The sequence below is a fragment of the Rhinichthys klamathensis genome, unplaced genomic scaffold (genome assembly GCF_029890125.1).
Source record: "Rhinichthys klamathensis goyatoka isolate OS25496 unplaced genomic scaffold, OSU_Roscu_1.1 h1tg000325l_1, whole genome shotgun sequence".
Lineage (NCBI taxonomy): Eukaryota > Metazoa > Chordata > Actinopteri > Cypriniformes > Leuciscidae > Rhinichthys > Rhinichthys klamathensis.
Window position 1 is genome coordinate 2,592,421 of NW_026606840.1, and position 26,741 is coordinate 2,619,161.

The window sequence follows — 26,741 nt, forward strand, 5'->3', positions numbered from 1 at the left end:
TTCTTTATCTTTTCTGCATTTCATCTCTGCTCTAGCTTGCAGAGTGTAAATAAAGCGGAGTGTTTATTTGCAACTTTGACTGCAAATAAACCCTATGTTCTATTGTAAATCCTATGTAACATTGTTGGCTCTGTGACACATTGCATGTTATGTTCTAGAAGATCATCATGCTGATGGCCTGCTGCACCCCCTGTCCAAAAAAATCTCCACGGCTATGAACTCGACTAGTAAGCAAAACCTCAAACATACAGTGCACTACTGTTCAAAAGTTGGGGGTCTGTAGGATTTATGCGTTTGAATGAAGTCTCACACTTTAAAATCATTAATCCCAGTTTTTTTCAGTAAGATTGTCCTTGAGAAGCCTGTAGGCTAAATAATCAGCTAAATAATAGGCGGAATATAATGTTAATAATGGTCATAGTTGTAATAATTCATTTAACTATTATGATAACAGGATATCATGGTCATTGGTATATTTTATTTTATTTCAGGTGTGTTTTTAATTATGTTGGCCAATGAGACAGACACCATACTGTCCAACTCAAAGGTATATATTTATTTCTATATATTTTTTACTGATAAACAGAAAAACAGAGTAGATTTTTTTCTTCAAGTGAATGCAATACGCTTCTGTAGTATTGAGCTAATCCGACTTCTAATCCAATCCTAATTCTAACCCTACCGTCACTACAGTGCCTACTAGGGTCACATAATTAAGTGGTGGGTCACAGAATTTGACACTACACCGGTGTGACTGCATACCGCTATAATTCTGCTGTTCTGTAGAGCCACTTACTGGCAGCTTACATATTCACCTATATTTGACTTTTAAATTTTTACGCAGCATACATTCAGTGTTGTAAATGTTAACTGGAGTATTGACACGAAAAAATATCAGCATAATAAATAATTGACAAGAGGGCAGGGCAGGGGCCTCTGGTTATCTTAAGGCCCCCCTGTTTATAATAAATAGGGGAGACTGGGGAGTGTTGTAACACAGGATCAGTTGTAACACTGTCCATTTGATAAGTCAGAAAAGAGCTGTGCTGATGGCATCAATATCATACACTCGCATAACCTTTTTGAGCTCACATGAGAAGTGGCATGTGACTGAGCAACATTGTACATTTTATGAACAAAAAGATTATTATCAATAATCAAATTATCCAATTTAAAAAAAAAAAAAGTTTTGCCTAGCAATCATTGATTTATTTGACTTGCATTATCTAAAGTAGCTATTTCTCTAGTTTAATTTGATGCTTTGCATTCATGCTAACTTCAAACCCACATGCTGAAGCTAAGCTATTACTGTTAGGGGTGGGGAAAGTTGTAACAGTTCATTCAAAATGTTACAACCAACCCCTTATGATGATTCCAGTTATCAATCACATCCCCTGTTAAGACAAAATCATGGGAGTTTTCTTGTACATTGGGGAATTTATAGTAAATATGTTTCCATCAAAGTTTATGCACGTCTTCTTATCAGATAAAAACATTGTCCGCCTCAATTGAGCACGTTTTTTTGTGCACATTTTCAGAATTTATGCATATCTCTGCATTTCCATACAGCGTTTTTTTTTAAATGTGATATCCCAAAATTCATATAAAATAGGTGGATGGCAACATAGTGACTGTCACTGAACTGTTATGTGACAGAAATACAGGCCTGCACAAACACACTAAGCAATCGTTTTTGTGCTAGATTTAAAGTCCTTAAAGAAATACAATACAATGTTTTTTCTTGCTTTAAATTGCTCACTTTATTCAAAACTGGTTATTCTTTGTTCTTCAATAACATTCTTGCATTTAGATTGTGTGGATCTTACTTCAGCAAATCACCTCTCATTGCTACATCTATCTCCAGCCTGTGTTACTTACAACTCACCCCAGTATGGGGTAAGTTGTAACAACGGAACTCGTTGTGTTTGACAATGACATTAACTCGCATAATTTGTGATAGGGTTGTACATGCCCATGCTGTGAGTTATATTTAGCTGACAAATGTGGCTATGTATCAAATTTTGAGAGATATAACACAAACAACCACTGAGTTAATGCTCGAACAAAATGTGTTACTTTCATCCCCGGTCTCCCCTACTTCAATATTTCGTACAAATGAGAATTCCATTTTGATTTCATGCCGACATCCAGAATACTGAACGATTCTGATCTCTGACCCTTGTTCATCTCGGTCTCTTCAAAAACGATACGAATAGTTATGTGTGCGTGGCACAAAGCGAGAAGGGTTTGGCAATAGGTGTGCGTAAACGAATACTGCAACACTTGTGGAAGTCTCCGCCCCGGACATCTCTACGGGCCTTTTATTTCCTATCAATTATTCCGCACGTCCGTGTGTGTTCATTCACAGATCCGTGTGTGTTAGACCTCATGGCTGCGTTGCGCGCATGCACGCACACACACGCAACTGTTTGCTTATTGTATGACTTTTTTTTCGTGACTGAATCATAGAGGATAGTGGGAGTTTTATTGAATAAAGGAGCAGAGGAGGGAGGGAGAGAGAGAGAGTGAGAAAAAAAAAAAGAGAGTGAGAGGGAGGGATTCGATGTGCCCATACAGGCTGCGGAGTGTTTATTTATTTGTGCTAGATCCCTCTTTTCTTTCATTCTTATTATTTTTCAACTGATTTTTCCAAAATGAGGTTAAAGGTCGGATTCATCCTTCGAAGTGTACTGGTCATCGGCACATTTTTGGGTCTGGTTTTGCTTTGGTCTTCCCTGACACCGAAGGCAGGCGACGATAACCCGTTCGCTGGCTTAATGGTAAAGTATCACTTCAATGGTCGTTAGTTATCTGGAGACGTGAATGTTTTCGCTGTGTTTGCTGTTAATTTCACCATGTTTTAGTATTCAGGAGGGTCGGCTAGCATGATGATTAGCATGCTAACTGCTGCGGTTGTCATGGAGATGAGCAGCGAGAACTGACCGATGAATTGAATCAGACACAGGACGTTTTTATTCATCTTGAAAAGTATTTAAATATGTATTTCCATTCTAATTAAACTCAAAACGCAGATATGGATGTCAGCTACTAGCATAGAGAGCTAAATGTCGCTGTCAGTGTCTACATCCTCATAAGTAATGTTAGCAGCAAATTCAGCGAAAACCCGGAAGGTCGTTTCTGTAGTTAACTTACTGGTTGCTTATTGGAGACACGTATAATTAATTTAAAATGTCAGTTATTTAATATAAATATTTAATGTAAACTGTTGATTTTAAATGGTTAGCTGTATCAGTAACTTTACTGATTATGTACTAATGGGGTCTTCGAGATCAAATAGGGGGTCGATATTCTTGCAGACTAAATTAAATGATCAGCTCGAGATGAATAAGTGTAGGCTACATGGACACACATTTATTTGCTTTCAAAAGAGATTGCACAGAAATGCGAGTGACACGTGGCACATTGACACCTTTCTGTCAACAGCACCAGTCTGGTGTAGCTTGTTTCTGTGGTATTAAATTCTCGCGGATTTATTTGAACTGCTTTTGTACGGAGCACATTATTTGTACAGAGTTTCTTCTTTGTTTTCTCATTTCACCTCAGTTTGTCTTTTGCATAAAGGGTGCTTATCTAAATGTTTACTTGAAAGTGCTTGTCTTTACATGTAAACCTGTCATTTGAAATAATACGTAGGCTAATACTTGTATGGCCCATGTAGTATGATTACCTGTAATGTAGCAAGAAAATGGAGCTTACATTCGAAGAGGGGGGACAACGACTTAATGTTATTCAGAGGCTCAAACTGAGGCCATTTGAAGTGAAGCAATGTGTTTTTGTAAGAAAATATGGATGGATGCGCATTTTTAGCTTAAAAAAATTATACCACTAACATTATCTCCTATTACAAAGCTTGAATATGTTTTAATATAACTCCAATTGTGTTTGGCTGAAAGAAGAAAATTATATACACCTCAGATGGCTTGAGGGTGAGTAAATTATGTGATAATTTTTATTTTTGGGTGAACTAACCCCTTAACAAAATAAACGTTATTGTTACGTTTACTTTATTAAAATCATTAAATAATTCACAACAAAAAGTGTGAAATCGTGAGCATTTCAAGGATTTTTACTTGATAAAAAAGTATGAACTATCAGCCAGAGGGTAGAAAGCATGTAGTAGATATGGCTTTATAGGGTTAACATCTAACAAAAAATGTGTCTCATTTCATAGGCAGGAAGAGAACCAGATAAACTTCTGCAGCCCATCCCTCCCAATAATGACATGGTTGACCAGTTCAAGCCAGTTGTTCCTTGGCCCCACGTTGAAGGAGTTGAGGTTGATCTGGAGTCTATCCGCCAGAAAAATGGTGACAAGCCAAACCCTGAATTAAGAGCCCAGAACCAGCTGAATGTCATCCAAAAGCAATATGTCACCTTCAAGCCCCACACCAATGTTTTTAGCGAACCTGTGTTGAAGAAAGGGATTCTGGGCAACTTTGAGCCTAAAGAACCTGAGCCTCATGGGTCCCTGGACGGACCAGGAGAGGGGAGCAAACCGTTTGTGTTGGGACCTGAGTACAAAGATGCGGTTCAGGCTAGCATCAAGGAATTCGGCTTTAATATGGTAGCCAGCGATATGATCTCCTTGGATAGAACTATCGGCGACTTGCGGCATGAAGAGTGAGTATGAGGACGCACGTCACTCTGATTTCAGAATATATTTGTGTGTGTGTGAGGGGAGAATGTGGGTGTGGTAGCAACCTCTGGGTTTTTTTGGCAGTGTTTTGTATGGTTTTAAATGGTGTTTTGCTTCATTAGATGTTAACAGGTTGGTCCTCTTTTGTTTCAGTATGTAGGCTATTTGACTACAGTATCCATTTATAAAATAATTAACATTTATTTTTAAGATGCTCAGACCACACACTATAGACAGTCAAGTTTGACATGTTGACTTTCTGAGTTATTTTTGTGATCACACCCAGAAAGATGAAACCGACAAGGACACACCTTTTCAAACAAGCTATTTCAGTGGCGTAGTAACGGAAGAAAAACCTCCTTTTGAGCCACGTCATTTTCCATTTCTCCTTTAATCTGTTCACACACTCACAAAAAAAAAACTATGGTAATCCTGAATTTCTCACATAAATTTCACATAATTTTTGTCAGGTAAGACCATGGAACATATGAGTACCTTGGTGTACCATGTATTGTAAACACCATGTATGCAAATATCAAAGTACCTTCGGATATAAACACTGTACCGCGTATCAGTATATTAAGGAATGTATCCTATACCCTTCTCACTGAAAGGACAGTTAGTACTGGGTAGATAATGTGCTGCACTCTATTACTAATGTTCCAGACATTAAATGGGATCGGCATTATGGCCATAATTCAGCCACGAAAATGTTGTTTAGCCACGTCACAGCTGAATGATAAGCCGTAGTCTCTCTCATTAACTCCCCTCCAAGCTGGAAAGCTGGATTATCTGCCTGAGACTGCTTTATGAGTTCATACAGCTTCAGAAATGCCCTACCTGAGGCTTTAACAACAGCTTCAGCTTCATATTTGACCACTGTAGGTTATCCAGTTTGAACACAAACTCATTTTGTTTTTATTCAACAATATTATTATATGGTTACATTTCACACTTGGTATACATTGTCATTGGGCAAAAGTTGATGATATAAAAAGCATGCAGTGTTTTCACCATCAGCAGTTTAATCATTAGTGCATTTTATAGCGCTTTGGTCTGTGCTGTTTCTTTTGCAGATAGCCTGAATGGTGGCTTTTAAAGCGATAGTTCACCCAAAAAAGAAAATGCTGTCATTTACTCACTTATTTTAGCCTGGGAAAACCCAGACAACTTCGGGCAAATTTAGATTTGCTCTGAAAGTTAGTCTGGCAAAGAGCTCATTCAAGCCCATTTCCAATCCGTCGAAATCGAGGCACCGATCAGAAACGTTGGGGCGGGCTTTACACGATGACAACAGCGCTGGGATTTTGAAGCAGATTTTGTAGCCTACATTACAAAGATGGATGCCGCCGTCGAACATCACTCGTTTGAATCACATGTGTCTGTTTTAAGCGATTTGAAAGTTTCCTTTTTGTTAAAAACCGAGCAAAGAACAACACTCGGAGATGTTTCTCCGCCGCTCTGCATACGTCATCTCCTTCATCGCTCTGATTGGGTTTAGGTCTATCCGCGACGTCCATTGGTGACGCCCCTCTGGAAATGATTTGTCTATAACGCTTTGCCAGACCATAACTCAGTTACAACTGAGAATGGTCTGGTTTTAACCAGGCTACACTTATTTACTTATGCCATTCCAAAACTGTATGACTTTCTTTCTTCTGTATGACCTTAAAAGAAGATATTTTGAGAAATGTTTCTGTTTAATTGTACAATGGAAGTCTAAACTGTTTTGTTACAACTATTGTTTGGAATGGCATGAGGGTGAGTAAATGACAGTATTTTTATTTTTGGGTGAACTATTCCTTTAATGCAAATTATATTTAACTTGACCAGCTTATTATCTAAAAATTATATTTTTACATCTTGAAGATGCTTTTAACAAAAAAAAAAATGAATTCAAGGTATACATTTTGTCAGTATGCTTGTTCCCTAGAAAATTGAACACATGACCAGGTACAATGTTGTGCTCTTTGAGGTACATGATCCTAAATATAACCAAATTCAGTCATGCTCATTCATTCAGCTGTGTTGTAATGTCATTGCTACATGTTTTGGTGTACATTGGTGGTGGTTGAGGAGATTCCCCCTTCTATGTAAAGCGCTTTGAGTGCCTAGAAAAGCGCTATATAAATGTAATGAATTATTATTATTATGTTTTGACTTGATGCCAGGATGCTTTTAATACACAAATACGCATGTTCTCTCAAAATCGCTTCCTTCTTTTCTAGTAGAGAAATCTGGATTGTGTCTGGATCCAAGTTAGGGCTGAAACAATAGACACCACTGTTCTTTGGTACAGGCAGGGTGCAAAGGTTTTCAACAGCTTATGAACTTGCAGTATGGCACTAAATGTTACTGGGAAAAAGAACACCGCTGATCTTTGGCGGTATTATTATTAACATTGGTTAGTATGTATATAATATATATGGCCCTTTGGAACTGATCAGTTGTGAGCCCGCAGGTGTGTGACTTCTCAGAGTGCAGCAGAGCTCAGATATATTTTTAACTTTTCACAGACGTAATTATGATCATATAGATTGTAGAATGATTGCGTTATGACATTTGTATTGGTTGTATTTCCTTTGGCAAACTAAATTGTTGATGAGTGTATTCGGTGATACCAACTTTTGTCTGAAGATGTCAGTGTTTACACACTTTGTTTCTTAGTAGTGATGTTCTCTTTCATAGGTTCACTCAACGCTGCGGAAAGCGCAGTGGGATATCCTCTGGATGTGCCGATTGCCTGAAGCCCTATAGAATCACGCCAATCCATTGGCTGATGGCGCTCGCGCAAAGCTGGCTCCGCCCCGACGCTCTTACGTCGTAGCATGATGTACGCGCGCGCGCCATCTTCTCCTCAGATTTCTCTGCCTTCACGAAGCGGTCACATCTCGCCCTTCGTGCGGTTTTTCTGAGCCCGAATTCTTCAATTCAACTTCAGCTTTCGTCTCGACACTTCAGCGACTGGTATAAGTGGAACTCTGTTCTCCTTACAGTGAAGTGTCATGGATTATCGACGCTGCTCTCCGCCATGCGTTCGTTTTATCTCGAACGACGACCCTCACAGTAAGTGTGTTAAATGTATGGGTTTTTCGCATGCGCGTGAGGCTGTATTAGGATTGTCGAAATGTAAATTTTGTGACAATCTCCTTCTCAAAACCCTCCGCTCTAGACTCGCGGTTTTTGAGAAGGAGACATTCGTTTCCCCCCGTCGCGCTCCCGAGACTGCTGAGGCCTCTCGTGGATCCGCGGCCTGGGGTTCGGATGTTGAGCTCGAGGATATTGAGTATGAGCAGACGGGCCTCGCCCTTTCTCTCCCTCCCTCTCCCGAGCACGCACGCGGCGCGGTTGAATTCGCGCATGATTATTTATGTCCCAGCCCGGGAGCCCGCGAATCGGTTTCTTTCGGTCTGGATGACGTTATTTACACTGCAGCCTCCGACTCCGAGGATTTCGGGCCTGCTTTGGCTGATGACGTTATCCCGCCTAGCGGCCAGGACGCGCGGCCTACTCCGGCCTACACTGAGCTTATTGAGGTGCTGTCGCGCGCTACAGAGAAGCTCTCTATTGACTGGCCTGATGAGCCCCGCGAGTCTCAATCGTCCAAACTCGACGAGAGGTTCCTACGTGGCCCTAATTCTAGGCCAGAGCGAAGAAAGCTGCCCTTTTTCAGCGATCTGCATCACGAGATCTCCAGATCCTGGAAGCAGCCATTCTCCGCACGCCTAACTAATGCGGCAGCCGCTGACTTCACCAACCTTGTTGGTTTTGTGGAGCAGGGTTATTCCGCTATTCCAGCGGTCGAGGACACGCTGGCTAACCACCTCGCCCCGTCGTCTGCACCGTCTTGGAAGGCGCGTCCCCTTCTTCCTTCCAAGGCTTGTAGGACTACTTCCTCCCTTATTGGGAAGTCTTACATGGCGGCTGGTCAGGCAGGCATGGCCCTGCATACCATGGCCATCCTTCAAGCCTACCAAGCGGACGTCTTGAAGGACATGGATGAAGGAGAGGGACTGACGCCCGAAGCTGTCAAAGAGCTTCGCAAAGCCACAGATCTGGCCCTAAGAGCCACCAAGCACACTGCTCGGGCTGTAGGTCGCTCTATGGCGGGCTCGGTTGCTGCAGAGCGCCACCTCTGGTTGAATCTCACGGAGATCCGAGACAAGGATAAGAGTTTCCTCCTGGATGCCCCTATCTCCCACTCAGGTCTTTTCGGGGAGGCGGTCAACACGGTGGTTGACAAGTTCCGCGCCGCTAAGTCTCAGTCGGCCGCGTTCAGGCAGTTTATGCCCAGGAGGGTCAGAGGGCCCAGTGACTCCAACCCTCCCCCTTCTCAAACCCGAGAACGCTCTGCTCATAGGGCTGAGTTCCCTACTAGCAGGAGTGACCCGGCTCGCCACCCACCAACTACTGTCTGGGGAGCCCGAGGTCGTCCATTTCCTCGCCAGCGCCCTCACAAGCGCCTTCAGCTGAAGCGGTCCAACAAATCGGCCGCTCCAGCCTCCTCGAGCCGTTCCTGACCCGCAGGGCAGGAGGAGGAGAGCCTCATCAGATCTACGAGGTTGGGACAGACCGCGCAAGCGTTTCTGCCCTCCTCCAGCCGGCTCTCCTCATCCAACCCTGTCACCTTCGCCACCCAGCGTGTTTCGAAGTGCAGGTCCTGTTTCACTCTCTTCACCCAGTCCGGCGCAGGAGGAAGGAGACGCATCTTGCTTTCTCCCCTCGCTCCCGGTGCACGTTACACCCGCCAATCGCTTCCTCAGAGGCACAGTTCTTTTTCCTCTGGAGCAGGCGGACCCAGTTACTTCTATCCAGGTGGTGGTACCCCCCAATACGTGTCAGGACGCCAAGCGCTCTCCTCCACGGTCAACCGCGCCTCCCCATGGAAACCAGCGCGACACCCTACCTCAGGTATGTCCCTTGCACTGCAACACTCCTCTGCCTCTATCACATTTCGTTCAAGAATGGGAGCGTTTACCAGGGGTATCGCCTTGGATCCTTCGCACAGTTCGGCTCGGCTACACGCTTCAGTTTTGTCGCAACCCCCCCTGCTTCAACGGGGTCTTTCCTACTGTAGTCGACAGCGCCGCTCAGGCTTCTGTACTACAGCAGGAGATTTCATCCCTTCTGCTGGAGGGGGCGATAGAAGAGATTCCTTCGGGGGAAGTCGAACAGGGCTTCTACAGCCGTTACTTCCTGGTCCCGAAGAAGGGGGGCGGCCTGCGGCCGATACTAGATCTTCGCCGGTTGAATTTCTCTCTTTACAAAGGAAAATTCAAAATGTTGACGCTGAAGGCCATCATATCTCATATCCGGCGGGGGGACTGGTTCGTGACGGTAGACCTCAAGGATGCTTATTTCCACATCCAGGTCGTACGGCGACACAGGAAGTTCCTCAGGTTCGCCTTTGGAGGGAAAGCGTACCAGTACAGGGTCCTCCCCTTTGGCCTCGCTCTAGCGCCAAGGACGTTCTCAAAGTGTATGGATGCTGCTCTGGCCCCGCTGCGGCTCCAGGGCATCCATATACTCAACTACCTGGACGATTGGCTCCTTTTAGCCCACTCCAGAGAGTTGGTGACTCACCACAGGGACATTGTCCTCCGTCATATTCAGTCTCTCGGTTTGAGGCTGAATACGGAGAAGAGCGTTCTTACTCCAGCTCAGAACACGGTTTTCTTGGGGGTATGCATGGACTCCGTTCTTATGCAGGCCCGTTTGGCTCCTGCACGGATTTCCAGTCTGGTGACATGTCTGTCCCGTTTCGCACTAGGCCAGCATGTTTCCGTGAGCACCTGCCGCAGACTTCTGGGCCTTATGGCCGCGGCCTCCCCTGTGCTACCTCTGGGGCTGCTCCACATGAGACCTTTTCTGTGGTGGATGAAGCTCTCAGGGGCTCGGCCCACGGGGCCAGCCTTTCGCCTATTGAAGGTGTCGCGCAGTTGCTTTCGCGCCCTGTCAATCTGGCGGGACCCCCTCTTCCTTCAGAAAGGAGTCGGTATGGGTGCGGTATTCCGTCGCCAGATGGTTACGACGGATGCCTCTCTGACCGGCTGGGGAGCGGTTTTCGAGGGCAGGCCAGCGTGTGGGGTTTGGACTGGCGAGACCCTCTCGTGGCACATAAACAGCTTGGAGCTGAGGGCTGTCTTCCTGGCTCTTTGCCACTTTCTCCCTTTCCTCGAAGGACACCATGTCATTGTCAGAACGGACAATATGGCAGTAGTGTCCCATGTAAACAGACAGGGGGGTTCACGATCGCGCACCCTAGACAGGCATGCGCGTCACCTTCTCCTGTGGTCCCAGGACAAGTTCCTCTCTCTGAGAGCAGTTCATGTCCCAGGGATTCTGAACCTCGCAGCAGATTTTCTGTCGAGGCAGAAGCTCAGGTCTGGGGAATGGATGTTGAACCGCCAGTCGGTGGCCCTGATCTGGGAGGTGTTCGGAAAAGCGGAAGTGGACCTCTTTGCATCTCAGGAGTCGTCCCAATGCCCGCTTTGGTTCTCTCTGAGCCCTCCAGCTCCATTGGGGATAGATGCGTTCGCCCACCCTTGGCCGATGCAGAAACTCTATGCCTTCCCGCCCATCAAGCTGATCCAGGCGGTTCTGTCCAGAGTGAGGGAGAGCGGAGTCCGCCTCCTTCTGGTAGCCCCATTCTGGCCGTCCCAGCCATGGTTTTCGGAGCTGATCCCTCTGTTGGAATCCTCCCCCTGGGAGATACCGGTCAGGGAGGACCTGCTTTCCCAGCTTCAGGGCAGGATATGGCATCCTCGCCCCGACATTTGGAAGCTGTACGTTTGGCCTATCAGAGGCCGTTAGCTTTAAGCTTTGATCTCCCAACCGACGTTCAGGAGACTATTGCGAATGCTAGAGCCCCTTCGACGAGGAGGCTATATTCCTCCAAGTGGAGGGTGTTCGAGGCGTGGTGCTTAGCACATGATAGGAACCCAGTTAGCTGCCCAGTAGGCTCAGTGCTGGAATTCCTGCAGGAAAAGTTTGCTTCCGGAGCGGCCGCTACCACTCTCAGAGTGTATGTCGCAGCTATTGCTGCTCATAGAGAATCGGATGAGATTCCCTTGGGGAAGCTGAGGTTAGTTTCGGCCTTCATGCGTGGGGTTAGGCGCCTGAAACCGGCTCGCCCCCCTAGTGTTCCCTCGTGGGACCTGTCAGTCGTCCTGGAGGGTTTGACAGAGGCTCCCTTCGAGCCCTTGGAGTCAGCTCCTGAGCGGATTCTGACTCTTAAGGTTGCTCTTTTGTTAGCTTTATCTTCACTGAAGCGGATAGGGGATTTGCAGGCTCTCTCTATTAGTGAGTCATGCTTGGACTTCGCTCCTGGCCTGGTTAGGGTTACCTTGAGGCCGAGGTCGGGGTATGTACCCAAGGTTCTTTCCACGGCGTTCCGCTCTCAGGTTGTTAACCTTAATGCTTTCCACCCTCCTCCTTTTGCCTCTGAGGAAGAAAGGAAACTTAACTTGCTCTGCCCGGTCCGTTCTTTGAAGTTGTATGTAGATCGCTCAAGCGGTTGGAGGAAATCAAACCAGCTCTTGGTATGTTTTGGTGCTGGCCGCCGCGGGCTTGCAGCATCAAAGCAGAGGATTTCCCACTGGGTAACGGACGCTATTTCGCTGGCTTATGAGGTGCGTGGTTTGCCTTCACCTCTTAGCATCAGAGCGCATTCCACCAGAAGTGTGGCTTCCTCTCAAGCTCTCTTTAGAGGGGCCCTCTTGGAAGACATTTGTGTGGCGGCAGGTTGGTCCTCTCCGCACACCTTTGTGAGGTTCTATAATTTGGATCTTGACATGACTCCAGGTTCCCAGGTTCTATCTGCTTGAACCTATCATGGTTGTTATTATTTGGTCTGGTACCGGTTATGGCAGCGCTTAGCTTGGCGAGTTTGGTATTTCGTTCCCACTGCGCTTTCCGCAGCGTTGAGTGAACCTATGAAAGAGAACGTCTCTGGTTACTTGCGTAACCTATGTTCTCTGAATAGGGAACGAGACGCTGCGTTCGCTGCCAAGCTCCTCGCGCTGCCGACAGTTTTTCTTTTCGGCAGAGAAATCTGAGGAGAAGATGGCGCGCGCGCGTACATCATGCTACGACGTAAGAGCGTCGGGGCGGAGCCAGCTTTGCGCGAGCGCCATCAGCCAATGGATTGGCGTGATTCTATAGGGCTTCAGGCAATCGGCACATCCAGAGGATATCCCACTGCGCTTTCCGCAGCGTCTCGTTCCCTATTCAGAGAACATAGGTTACGCAAGTAACCAGAGACGTTTTACTTAATTTCATTATTTAGTCAAGCCTTCCTCACAAGTCAACACTGCAGCATGTTAGTCAAGTCAAGTAAGAATAGCTTTATCAATTTTGTTATTGTTTTTAATTTTAAATCTTTGTTTGTTGGCACATACAAGTTTTCTTGAGCCAACAACTTCCCTTGCAATTATCCTGAACTGTGACATCAAAGGAAGCAGACGAGGACACATAATCATCCATCTATTTCCTGCGTTTTAACCCAAATATTCTAGCCTATACTGTATAACCTACACGTTAATGAGATATTGTCAAATTTGTTACTTTCAAAAAATGTTATTTCGTCAGAATTGCATTTGAATGGCCGTCAAATGCTTTTTAATTTGAGTAAAATAAGGTGAGTGGTTTACATTAAGTTTTTTTGAAGAGACCTTGTTTTGAAGACTACAACCACCACAAGGATAAGGGTTGACGTGTTTCATGATTCTGACAACAATTGTAGTTCTTCTAGAGTGATTTTTTTTTTTTTGCTACTATTTTTAAGACTCACATTTGACGTATAACTGTGTGTAATTTAGCCTATATTGTAGAACAAAACATAAAAAGTCTCTTCAAGTGAGCTTTGTAAGACCCTATTTTAGAGATCTGCAGATCGATATAATGGGCGTGCCGAAAGGTGAATTGCTATAACCGAAACTAACCCCTAATCCTACCCTACACCCTTACATATAGCTTTCACTACCTAGGATAAAGACCTTTATCCACACCCCTATACCTTTTAGCACGGCAATGATGCAGTGGAAATTCTCACGGGAACTCATGATGAATTGGCCCTCTTAGTTGGCCTACAAATGGACGTCACAACCGAACAGCTCCATTACCTCAGAGATTCAGTGCTAAAATTAGCTAAAACATGTAACTAAATAGAATCTATGTAGTTTAGAAGAACAGTTAGTATTAGCACTCAGATGGTGACAATGTGTTTACAAGTAGTGCAACACACCTTCATCTCCAGCGAGATTTAATGCCATGGGAGTGAGTTGTTCTTCCAGTTGAGTGGCTTTACTGTGCTATGTAGGCCTAATATACAAGTTAGGCCTCTGCACACTTAAGAACATTGAAACCTAAGTCTGATGCTAAAAAGAGGTTAAAAAGAGGTTTAAAGAAAGTATTGCTCTGGCAGTGTATTATTATGTTGCAGACAGGAAACAATATTTTTTATGGTTTTATGAGGGAAATTTTGTGTTTTAGGCTAATCATTTTTATGCATACAAGCATAGGCAAATCTAAAAATCCTTTTTACTTAAAGGCATCAAGAGTTTCCTCATCAATATATTTTATATGTTTTAACCTGATCAAACTTTTACTTTAAAACTTCTGTTTGCACTATGTAAGAACTTGTACATATATTAAGCCCTAGTGCAAATAACCCACCTGGAACCTACAAACAAAGCCAAATTGTTTGTGCATGCATATCCTTCAGTTTCATAGCTCAAATAGGCGCCTTTTCCCCACCACTTCTATATTTCAAATATATTAGGGTGCCTGGAAGCTCAAACCTTCATAAAATAGCATGGAGTTTGTGCAATTCATCCTGTAGTTCTAAACAGCATTTCTCCCCCAGTCCCACACACAACTGTATTATTTACTGCAAGTGAATGAAACTGGATAAAGAAACTTTTATTTCAAGCTTAGAAAGAGAATGAGGAAGTGTAACTGTGCATTGCTTTCCCCCTGTGTGGAGGAAACCGTGAGCAAAGTTGCTGTTTCCTGTCGCACAAATTTCTTTCACTGGATAGAGATGCATGCCAGTGTGTAAGAATCTACCGCTAACACATGATAAGCTGTGTATTCACGTGCAATTTGTGCAAACCTGTGAACAGTAATACAGACCAGACAGGCACATATAACATCAACGCTCACTTCCAGTACAGAGTGTGTTTTATAGCTGTTTATATTGTCTGCAGGTGTAAATACTGGCACTATGATGACAACCTCCTCACCTCCAGCGTGATCATTGTCTTCCATAATGAGGGCTGGTCCACCCTGATGAGGACGGTGCACAGCGTCATCAAAAGAACCCCAAGAAGATACCTGGCTGAGATAGTCATGATTGATGACTTCAGTAACAAAGGTAGCGTGAGCATCGTTTTCATTTCTTCATCAGATAACTCTAAATAGCATATGAATAGCACTCTAAATAGCACATGTCTGTGGTTTGCACTTTTCTTTAAACTCAGCACAGTGCTTGTGCAAAAAAAAAGCATCAGGTCTGACAACTAAAGTCATATTTACACAACAAACATGGCAAAGACAAAGTGCACTGATGCTGGTAGTTTTTTAATTAACAATAACAAAGGAACTATATATCTTAATGACATTTTACAGTATTGTGACAGTAGCTCTCGGGTGTTTTATTAATCAATGCAGATGTAGTAACTGGAAGTAGTGTCGCTGTTTTTATGTCCCTTGCACATTTTATTGTTGCAACAGCCAAGCAAACAAGCAATAATCAAACACACTTTCCTGTCCTCCTCAAATACCAATAAGTCTGAATCGTTTCATTTTATTGGTTATTGCATCCCGTTTGGTAATTTAGAAGAAACCGTTTAAAAAAGATTAACCAATTCATTTAAGTGAAGTGTTCATTACTGTTTTCTACTTATAACTTTCTATTTTTAGTGTATTTATTGCAAATTAATCTATAAATTAGATTAGAAATTAGAAAAAAATAATATCATATGATGCTGATTCTCATTGACTAAAGGTAGGGACACACCAAACTGACCCCAAAGAACTAGCGCTGATTAAAGCCGACTGTGTTGTCGGCTCGCGTCGCCTGCGTCGGAGAAAAATATCTGTGCTTGAACACACCGAAAGGACTAAAAGCGACTGTCAAGTAGCATCTGCGTTCTGCGTGTAAAGGAGATATACCTAACTGTCTATTTAAGCAGATATATACATCTATATTCGTCATTCAAAAAGAGAAAGTGAAACTAAAACTGCTGGTATACAAACCATAAACAAAACCGCGCTTGCTTACTGTTTTGCGCACGTTGCCCGATGGCCAACCGTTGGCTTGGTGTGTCTCTGACTCTAAGGGGGGCGTACACTGTGCAAGTTTGGACACTCGGGAGGACATGAACTATTGCACACGTTACGAGTCAGTTAACCTGATAAATTTATTTTCTGTCTTTCTTTTCTTTTCTTTATTTATAAAGCACATTTAAAAACAACCATGGGTTGGCCAAAGTGCTGTACATAAAAATGTACAAAGGGATAAAATACAACAACAACATAACATATTTTAGACTAACAACATCTGTTCAAGAAAATAGGATCTAAGCATAGATTTATAAATAAAAAGAGATGGTGCTGTTCAGATGGCTACAGGGAGCTTGTTCCAGAGTGTTGGACCAGCAATAGAAAAAGCTCGATCACCACGGTGTTTCAATCTGGACCTAGGGATGGACAGCATTCCTAAATGTCCCGATCTGAGTGGTCGCGAAGAGTTGTGTGAATGCACCAACTCAGCAAAATAGACCGGTGCAAGATTATGTAAGGATTTATAAACCAGGGTTAATATTTTGGATTCTACTCTAAATTTCACCGGCAACCATTTCAAGGAGATCAAAATAGGAGTGATGTGCTGAAACTTACGTGAGCTAGTCAGAAGCCTGGCTGCTGCATTAGTAGCACTAAATGCATTAGGCTGTAGTAATATTCATAGATCTAACCTATGTGAAGTGGTTGTGTTTGATTCCGGGCAATAGGGGACAGACTGGGGAAACTGGTCAAAAATCAGGTCGACTCCCTGAATTTTTTTTTTTACATGTTTTGAAAATGATCGGGAGGTGCTCATAACGTACTTGGCTCGGCTCGTAATTCCTCTCATACCATGCAAGCCACGATCATACGAGCATCAGCGATTTACGTGCAATTTTTCCCGAAAGAAAAAAAAATCGCCTGCAAGCTCGTACCACAGCACAAATCGCACTGATTTAGTCGCGAGAACTGAAGTAGCAACAGATTTGTTCCATATTGAAATGTGAAATATATTGTAAAAAAAAAAAAAAAAAAAGGTAGCGCAGGCCTGGGACTTGTTTTTATCAGTCGTTGTTGATTGGATGGAGGTAGATTGCCTGAATATGAGCTTGCAGTTGATGGCAAGAGTCTGGCCAAAGTTCCTTTCAAGGAAACCCATTCACTTGGCAGCCATATTTGTAATGACTTTCGGCAACTATTTTGGGTCCTATCTACTTGAATGGGGGAATCCTGAAATCTCAAAAACTGCTTGCCACACTCACATTTAAATAACATCCCAAATCAGCAACAAGATCTGGGATGAACTGTCCCATAAATGTTGTTTTTTATGGTTGAATATGAGCAAACCTAAGCTCTTGTCTCAGGACACTGACTGTTTCTATTGCAACCAGAGCCTCTAACAGCGGCTGCAGTGATGTGAAGACTTAAAGTCCCACTCCGATCATATTTTGAGCTATTTTTAAACATTCCCAGTGGTCTTTAAATTATGATTATGCCATTTTTAGCCAAAATCACAAAACCTGTGCCGTTTTCTGGGACTTCGCTTCAGCAGAGCGGTAGTAGCTCATTAGCAATTCGCCTCTGCGTTGTAGGCGGAGCCGTTGGCACGGAGACGACCCTCCCCCTGCCCGTTGCTGAGAGCTCTGTCTCTCCCGCTAGCTTACACCCCCAATACCGGTGGGGCAACAGTATTATATACACGTTAATTATTATTATCCAAAGTTAATCAAAGTTATCACCGATCATTATTTCACTCTAAGACGTCGCGTGTGGAGACGCCCAGTGGAGTTACTACGTCACAACTCCAGTCGATTTTAGCCAGCATTTTAGCGTCTGCTACTGATTCACAGCCATTTGAATGTAGAAATACTCAGAAATACAACTTTGAGCTGATTTTTCTCAAGATATGTCCTCTAACATCAGAAAAATGCCACAAGAACATGTTAACACCTAGAAAAACATTATTTTCATCGGAGTGGGTCTTTAACCAATTGGAAGCATTACAAGGTCATATATATGTATGAATGTATATGTATGCACAGATTAATTGTTCAAAATAGATCAATAACATGCATTTAGAAAATAGATAGTAAATCAGTTTAATATCACTTGATTTAAATACAGAAGCTGTATTGCACCAGTTTTTTTTTTTTTTTTGCTTTCTTGTCCTAAATGCTCCGGGATTTGCATGTTGTCTTTCAGCTGTTACTGGTTTTTCAGGTTTAAGAAAGTGATGAATGTCTTTAGTTTTTTGATATCTCTCTCCTGAGAGTCTATTCTGCACTCATAAGTGAAAGAGACATATCTTTGCCACAACCTGTAGGCGGTCTGCCTGAAGACTAATGCTTAGCGCTTGTTCATTAATATGGGGCAAGCAGACTGTTACTGAATGGAGATCATTACTCTTTAAGAGATCGCTCACAGGGGAACTATGAATGAATGCAGTGCTGCAGAATTAGCCGATAAGAATCGATAAAGAGCGTATAGGCACAGAATGTTTTATGCGCTTTGTAGTAAAGGTCAGTAAAACTTTGTTCATGCTGCACACAGTTTCGATTTGGTTTTCAAATGCAATCTTTTGGGCTGACTGTCTGCACTGTTATTTCGCAAGTGGTCAAATCGGCTCCGCTTGCTCAGACATAATCGATGTCTGCTATATCTACATTGGCTGCTGTAGTAATGATGTAGGTTTGAACAATATGCCAATAACCTTCTTTTACAACTGAGTAGCAAGGTATAATTAACAAGTGCAGGCAGAAAGCTGGACATTTTGCTACTTGCTCATGTTATGTCCCCATGGAGCTCATGAGGTAATTTGGACAACATAAAAAAAAAAAAAAAAAAGATATTAGATGACATTTTTGTGTCTGTCAGTGTAGACAAAGCCTGAGAGTGTTCTCTGTTTAGTTCATCTTAAAGAGAGGCTGGAGGAGTATTTAAAACAATGGAATGGGTTGGTCAAACTGTTTCGCAATGAGAAGAGAGAGGGTCTGATCCAGGCCAGGAGCATAGGAGCCCGCAAAGCCACTCTGGGACAGGTATGGGCCCCATTATTAACATGCTGTTTAATGGTGCTACATAAATGTAGCTATCTCACGCTGTGGTTCTGTCCTCAGGTGCTGATCTACCTGGATGCTCATTGTGAAGTTGGGATAAACTGGTACGCCCCACTGGTGGCCCCCATTTCAAAAGACAGGTATTACTTAAGCTCTAGGCTGGTTTTGTGCTCACTAAAAAAGAGACTTTGAAGATACATTTATCTTTTAAATATTTTAAAATTGTTTAATATGCATGTGTTGGCTTTCTAGAAATGTGTTCTCTTCCTATTCATTTTGAAAAAAAAACACACAAAAAACTTGTTTTAAAAGAAAAGTTTACATTTAATGAATTTAAAAAGGTCATGTGGTATAACCTAAAAGTAAAACGTAGCATTTACCTTGCTCCTCGAAAACATGTGAGTGCACACATCTTAATTAGAGCTGGAACGGCGTGTCAATATAATCTATTATGTAGATTATGCTCTGTTTATGTTCATTCCTAATCCACTGTCGTGTTTCATACTAAACAAAAATAGATACTAATGGCTAGTAAGGCAGCGCCACTTAAAGGGATACTCCACCCAAAAATTAAAATTCTGTCATCATTTACTCACCCTCAAGTTGTTGCAAACCTGAATGAGTTTCTTTCTTCTGCTGAACACAAAGGAAGATATTTTCAAGAACGATTGGAACTTTGGCACCATTGACTTCCATAGAAATTTTTTTTCTACTATGGAAGTCAATGGTGCCAAACAACTGTTTGATTCCAGTCGTTCTTCAAAATATCTTCCTTTGTGTTCAGCAGAAGAAAAAAACTCATACAGGTTTGCTACAACTTGAGGGTGAGTTCATTCAGCGTGGCTTTGTCGAGAATGCGGTTGTGAGTCCTGAAAATGTGCAGGTGTCAAGTTTGTTTATTGAATAGGGTTGTCACGCTCGTAAAAAAAAAAACGGTGTATGAACGCAACTAAGCGGCGTGTCTTAATAGCCATTAGTATCTGCTCTAGAGTTTAGTTTTGTGTGGAAAAATGACAGCGGAATAGGGATGAACATAAACAGTACATAATCGATAACGTCGACACATCGTTCCAGCCCTAACTAAGTCATTGTTTTGAAAATAAATTTGAAAAGATATTTTTAGGCGAACACATTTTTTTGTATAAATACCATGAAATAATAAATATCATTAACTGTTTTTTTTTAAACACTCAGTCTGAACTAATCTTGCCTTGTCATAAAAATGTCGAATTAATTAAAATACTTTAAAGAAGGGCTGCAGTCCCCTCTATGATATAAAGATTTTTTTTTTTCATATTGGTTCGACCACATGAGCTTTTTTTTTTATGGACATGTTATTCAAATATTAATATATATATATATATTTACATTTTATTTCTAGTACACTACACAGGTGTGGTATTATTTTTTTATCTTTACCTAAATGTATTGTTAATACTGTGTTGTGTTAATGTTGCAGAACGGTCTGCACAGTACCGTTGATAGATTACATAGACGGCAATGATTATACCATAGAGCCACAGCAGGGCGGGGACGAGGACGGCCTGGCGCGTGGCGCCTGGGACTGGAGCCTCCTGTGGAAAAGGGTCCCTCTTAGCAGCAGGGAGAAGGCTAAGAGAAAGCATAAGACAGAGCCTTATCGGTAAACTTCCACCCTCCTATAAGCATGATCATTTAATCCATTCTGTCTCTCTCTCTCTTGTTTTGTCTCCCCCACCCCCTTGTGTTTGTGTATGTGTGTCCATGTTTGCTTGCATGGACGTCCCCCTTGTCTCTCCTCCATCCTCTGTGGCTATGTTCAGAACGGTGTGCACAGTGCCTCTCATAGATTCTATTAACGGCAAGACTTATATCATCGAGCCCCAGGGGGGCGGGGACGAGGATGGCTTTGCCAGAGGAGCATGGGACTGGAGCATGCTTTGGAAACGCGTGCCACTGGGTGACAAGGAGAAGCAGAAGAGACTAACTAGAACTGAGCCTTATCGGTAATTTAGAGCCATAATCTTGAGCTGATTAGGGCTGACCACAACACGCCTAAGTGGAGAGACGATGTCTCTCTCTTGTAAAGATTGGTGGTGGTCTGCTTGACTCTGCTTCTTTAACAGTTCAGCTCGTTTGATGCTCATGCTGCATACTAACTGCTATGAAGTGGTCATAAAACAATGAAGTGATTTGAATAAAATACTTAATATATTATGACTCCACTATGGCTGTTCTGGTTGAGTCGCTCAACTACTAGAATTTAGAAACGAACTACTCACAGACCTTGTTTCTGCTTCTCTTTGCATGTAGTCTCCATTCTCTCTTGTCTACCAACTAATCTCTTCTGTGGTAGTGACTTGGCATAAGTCTACAACCCAAGTGTACATATACGTGTCACCAAGCATGGGAAAGTGTGAATGCTGTTGCTGCTTGAATTTTAACTAGAGCTTCATCTTTACATTATGCTGTTTTCTGTGCTCTCTTCTGAAATAAATTCTCTCTGATGTTTGATTCTATGGGTAATATAACGTAAAAAGAGACACCAGAATTTTGCAGAATTATGTAGGCACTGAGACAGAACATGGATAATAATAATTTTTTTTTTTAAAAGGGACATTCTGATAGTATAAGGGAAACGTCCTGATTGCCTGTCAGCATTTTGGTTTGTCACCTGATTGGTTGTAGCTTTCCTGTAGCTCAAACAGAGTAGAGCATTGGCGCTTGCAATGCCACGGTCATGGGATCGAATCCCAGGGAAAGCAAGAACTGCTAAGAATGCAAATGTGAACCTTGTAATGCAACGCAAGTCGCTTTGGATAAAAGCGTCTGCCAAATGCATAAATGTAAATGAAAGTTTTACTGCTTGTTTTGGTGTCTCTTCGGTTTTGTTCACACTGCAGGGAAATCCTTTTTTTTCTCTTAAATTTATTTATTTTATTTTTTTCAAAGAGGAGTAAATTAATTGTAGTCAACAGCCGTGATGTGCATATATTGCAGTTTGTTGTCACTGTTTTTCATTAATTCAGACTACAAAAAACTAAATTGATTTCAAATTTTTACTGCCTGTCTGAACAAGGCCTCGTCTCTTAATGTTGTAAAATAGCGTATTGTATGTGTGTGAAAAGTAAGGGGTGAACATTCGTGATGAGTGAATTTGTGTGTCAGGTCTCCTGCCATGGCTGGAGGACTCTTCGCAATAGAAAGAGAATTCTTTTTCGAGCTGGGCCTCTATGATCCAGGCCTTCAGATCTGGGGAGGAGAAAACTTTGAGATCTCCTACAAGGTAAACTTTGAGATCTCCTACAAGGTCTCCTACCAATTTCTCCTACCTAGAAATTGGTAGTGTTCTCAATTGAAAGTTTTACTAGATTAGTTAAGTTTGCATAAAGGTTAATTCTGTGTTTCTATTTTTTTTTCTAAGGTAAGGTAGATTAGATAAATTTCGGAGAGGCTAGCAATAGCGAGCAAGCTTTGAAAGCATGAGATCCCACCCTCCCTTCAAAGCATCTACAAAGCCACACCTCCTCCAAAACACATGAACGCTTACAGCAAGAAGCAAACAAAAGCGTCACGAGAGACGGCGTTAAACCACCTCACGTCTCAAAGCGCATTAACATCACAATAATAATGAACATAAAAAAACTTAAAGAGCACTGACCTATATCACGTGACTGCTGCAGATTCATTTCGCCGTTGATAGTGTTGCCATTGAAACGTATAAATTCAAGAACCACTCCAGCTATAACCTCACGGGTTTCATTCTCTTCCAAATAACAGTAGTTAAGAAACGTGCTGATGTTGCGGAAGTATGCAAATACATACTCTAACAGGCAGGTAGGACATCCTATCATTGCATTCGGACCGAATAAACAAACATTGTATGGTCCTACACCATCCACAGACAAGATATATACATATAAATATATTTACACCACTTAACTTAGTGATTGCTATCAGGATGTGAAGAGACTTTTAACCAGCATAACAAAAAATGTTTCTGGAACAAAAATCCTACCCTGCCTTTAAAATCGGCATGAAACGGAAGTTGTGATAGTTTTTTACTTCCCAATTGTGATGCATTTTGGGTAAGTGAAGCAAAATGTTGGGTGGGACTTGATTTTGTTCAACAGTAATTGATTGGATGGTTGGATCATTTGCTATTACTGTGATCTCATGCGAGTGACAGGTTGCCCGCGAGCTGGTAAACACATCATCACAGAAGAGATGATGTTACAAGAGGGAGGGGTTATAAGTTATTTTGATTAAAGATTACAATCGCACTTGAATCTTTAAAAAAATGATGATGAGCACAAATAGTTTATAATAACTACTGCGATATTCCATTACATATTTTTAAAGGTGGGATTGATTTGATTCAGTTTGTTTATCGTTTTGAATGACATGGAAGTGACCAATCAGAATCCGTATTCGAAACAGTCGCTTATTTCTGAATAATGATCTTTGTCCAGTGTAACATTTTATAGCTGACTGCACACACATTTTTCTTTTGTAGCTGTGCTTGTGTTCTGTCTTTTCAGCTGGCTCTACCAGCAGAATAATACAACAATTTCTACTCAAATCAATACGTAATGCCCATGTTTTTAAGTAACAAAAGTAAGGAATAATAATGTACAGTCATTATTACAAAATAAACTTCTTCAGGGTGATATTTCTTCTACAATAATTGCACAGAGCAACACAGTTAGCCAACTTGAGCAGTTTGTTTGTACGTGGACACTTTCTGAATCCCTGCCATGTGTGTGTCCTGTGTAGATATGGCAATGTGGTGGGAAGCTTCTGTTCGTGCCATGTTCACGGGTGGGGCACATCTACCGTCTGCAGGGCTGGCAAGGAAACCCACCTCCTGCTCATGTAGGCTCATCCCCCACACTTAAGGTCAGTTTTACTCTTTTTATTCTATAATCAGACCTTTCTGAATCTGAAAACAAAACTGGGTCAAAGCTATACTTTACTGATACACTTTAATCCAGTCTGTAACCTCCCTTCTCCTTATTGGCTGCATGTAGAACTATGTGCGGGTGGTGGAGGTGTGGTGGGATGAGTATAAGGACTATTTCTACGCCAGTCGGCCTGAGACTCTCACGCTGGCCTACGGGGACATCAGCAGCTTGAAAAAGTTCAGAGAGGAACATCGCTGCAAGAGCTTCAAGTGGTTCATGGAGGAGATTGCCTATGACATCCCTCTACATTACCCACTTCCTCCGAAGAATGTCGAATGGGGAGAGGTGCATATAGAAGTTATTCACGAAATGGAGAAAATGCAGTTGATTAAAGTGATAGTGAATGTTGTGGAATTTGTCATCATTCAGTCGCTTTTTCTTTCGATAGATCCGTGGGTATGAGACCAGCTACTGCATTGACAGCATGGGCCACACCAATGGTGGCAATGTCGAGATTGGGCCTTGTCACAGAATGGGTGGAAATCAGGTATAGGGAAATGTTTTAGCAGCAATACTTTGCTTTGACTGTTTTTAGAACAAGTTTTTGATCTCATTTCAATTTGGCATTTCTTCAGCTCTTCAGAATTAATGAAGCAAACCAACTCATGCAGTACGACCAGTGCCTGACAAAAGGAGGAGATGGATCTGCCGTCATCATAACACACTGCAACTTGAACGAGCACACGGAGTGGAAATATTTTAAGGTATGTCACACCAGGTTTCGAGCCTCTTTTGTAACGCAGCCTGAGCCCCTAATCAACAAAACCACCATTTTTACCACATGTTGATTGCATCAAAACATTTTGGAATAATTGTTTTAAGTAAGTTTAATAATGCCCTATACACAAATTAAACTGTAGATGACACTTAACAATAAAGTTCAACACTAGTGTATGTAATCGCTAGATAACAATGAAAAAAACGTAAGCATTTCAAAAAACTTCTCTTATGTTCACCAAAAGCTGCATTTATTTGATGAAAAATACAGTAAAAACGGTAATATTGTGAAATTATTACAATTTAAAATAACTGTTCTTTATTTCTGGGATGGCAAAGCTGAATTTTCAGCATTATTACTCAAGTCTTCAGCGTCACATGATCCTTCAGAAATCATGTGCTGGTTTTGTTCTTTTCTTGTTATTATCAATGTTGAAAACAGTTTTTTTTTTTTCAGGATTCATTGATGAATATCGTTTATTTGAAGTATACATTTTTTTGTAACTGTGTAAAAGTCCCTTTTGATCATTTTAATGCATAGTTAGTAAAACATAAAACAATATCCCTTAGTTAACAAACATTATCAATTATTAATATTTTATACATGAATAATGCTGTAAAAATAGTTTTTAAGTTCATGATACCTAATTTATTAACTTTATTGTAAAGTTTTAGCAAGCTTGATTCCGTACCTTTCTGTATTGATTCTTCAGTGAACTTTTCCAACGCTTCTGATTTCTCGTAGGATCTGCATCGATTCACACATATACCTACAGGGAAATGTTTGGATCGCTCTGATGTATTGCACAAGGTTTATATAACTGACTGTGACAACAGTAAGAGCTCGCAGAAGTGGGAGATGAACAACATTGTGGCAGTTTGAGAGCTGGCTTTACTGTCTCAAATGTGCTTCAAGGAAAACCACTGACTACAGAAACATGTTTTACCAGTATACATGTGACTAATGAAGTTTTAGTCATCGCCACAATAACTGAACTCTGATCATATTAGTTTTTTTTTCTCCATTGAAGACAATGTTTACATCGGTTCATCCCCAGTGTCCATTGCATGGGTTTTTCTTTGGAATCTGTGGATTGGAGGGGTCTACCTAACAGAATGTTTTTTATCTTTTGTAGAATGTGCACAATGTGTGCTGAGATAAATTAAATTATCTAATACCACTTCTGTTGCTGCTCCATTATAAAGTAAAGGTTGTCCATCAAGGACTGGGATGCATAAAATATTTTTTTAACACTGGAACTTTATGTTTGAGATGTCAACCTGCCACTTGAACTTTTTTCGTCTTTGGCACAATGGCACATTTTTTTGCCACATTCTATGGGTAAAGAACGGGAGTGGAAAGACGAGGGAAATGAGGACAAGGGGTCAACAATGAAAAAAAGGAAAAAAGTGATACATTTATTTTTGTCTACTGCATAAATGTTTGGTTGGTTGAGGGAACATTTGTTACTTGTTTGTGAAAATCATTGATTGATTATACTGTTCATGGCCAAAAATCACAAGCAAATGGAGCAAAGTTGTGTTTTAAGGTTGGGAATGATTGCAATGTGTACATTTTTGTTTGTTTTGTACAATGTAAATATGATTATTTCTAAATTAACATTTTGAGATACGGTGGGGTTCCAAATGAAGGTGTAAATATCTAACTTATAATGGCTGTTTTCTCAAGAAAATAAATGGAACATTTTTACCAGTCTGTTGCTGTATTAAAGTTTTGTTTTTAGCAGGTTATAAGCACTGATATTTCAACCATTTAGATGATCAAGGGAATTAAGTTGGCAATTTTGTTGGGTTCCACGTTATATATATATATATATAAACCGCTGCATAAATCACATTGTTTCTGTATCAAAAAAACTAGTTACATATTTACCTAATACAAAATTGAACCATAAAAAGTTGTTTTTAACTACTGTAGTAGTAAAAAAAAAACAGCACATGGTTTCTGTATTTACATGTTTCAAATTTCGGTAACACGGTTTGCACATCTAAAATTTTAAACATTCAGCAAGTTATTCGTTGATAAAATGTTTTCTGAGTTTGTGAATTTTAAGCACCTCC

The 26,741-nt window shown here is 41.7% G+C and overlaps 1 protein-coding gene across 2 annotated transcripts; it reads left to right on the plus strand.

Moving 5' to 3' along the window:
- Positions 1–2,366: 2,366 nt before the first annotated feature.
- Positions 2,367–26,376, plus strand: galnt7 (UDP-N-acetyl-alpha-D-galactosamine: polypeptide N-acetylgalactosaminyltransferase 7). Of its 2 annotated transcripts, none has more exons than XM_056271787.1 (12): positions 2,367–2,780; positions 4,193–4,641; positions 14,866–15,032; positions 18,851–18,981; positions 19,060–19,139; positions 20,459–20,641; positions 22,147–22,264; positions 23,755–23,877; positions 24,009–24,227; positions 24,331–24,429; positions 24,518–24,646; positions 25,405–26,376. In XM_056271787.1, the coding sequence occupies exons 1-12, from the start codon at positions 2,655–2,657 to the stop codon at positions 25,540–25,542; spliced, it is 1,962 nt and encodes a 653-aa protein (XP_056127762.1). In that variant the 5' UTR covers positions 2,367–2,654; the 3' UTR covers positions 25,543–26,376. The 2 variants fall into 2 exon arrangements, with proteins under 2 accessions (XP_056127762.1, XP_056127761.1); XM_056271786.1 differs by lacking the exon at positions 20,459–20,641 and adding an exon at positions 20,802–20,984.
- The last annotated feature ends 365 nt before the right edge of the window (positions 26,377–26,741 follow it).

What these genes read in the sequence shown, in the direction of transcription:
- galnt7 (XM_056271787.1), top strand. Translation starts at nt 2,655, where the DNA reads ATGAGGTTAAAGGTCGGATTCATCCTTCGAAGTGTACTGGTCATCGGC. An exon ending in GGCGACTTGCGGCATGAAGA is followed by an intron (nt 4,642 to 14,865) that starts GTGAGTATGAGG and finishes TATTGTCTGCAG; the next exon opens with GTGTAAATACTGGCACTATG. An exon ending in ACAGAATGGGTGGAAATCAG is followed by an intron (nt 24,430 to 24,517) that starts GTATAGGGAAAT and finishes GCATTTCTTCAG; the next exon opens with CTCTTCAGAATTAATGAAGC.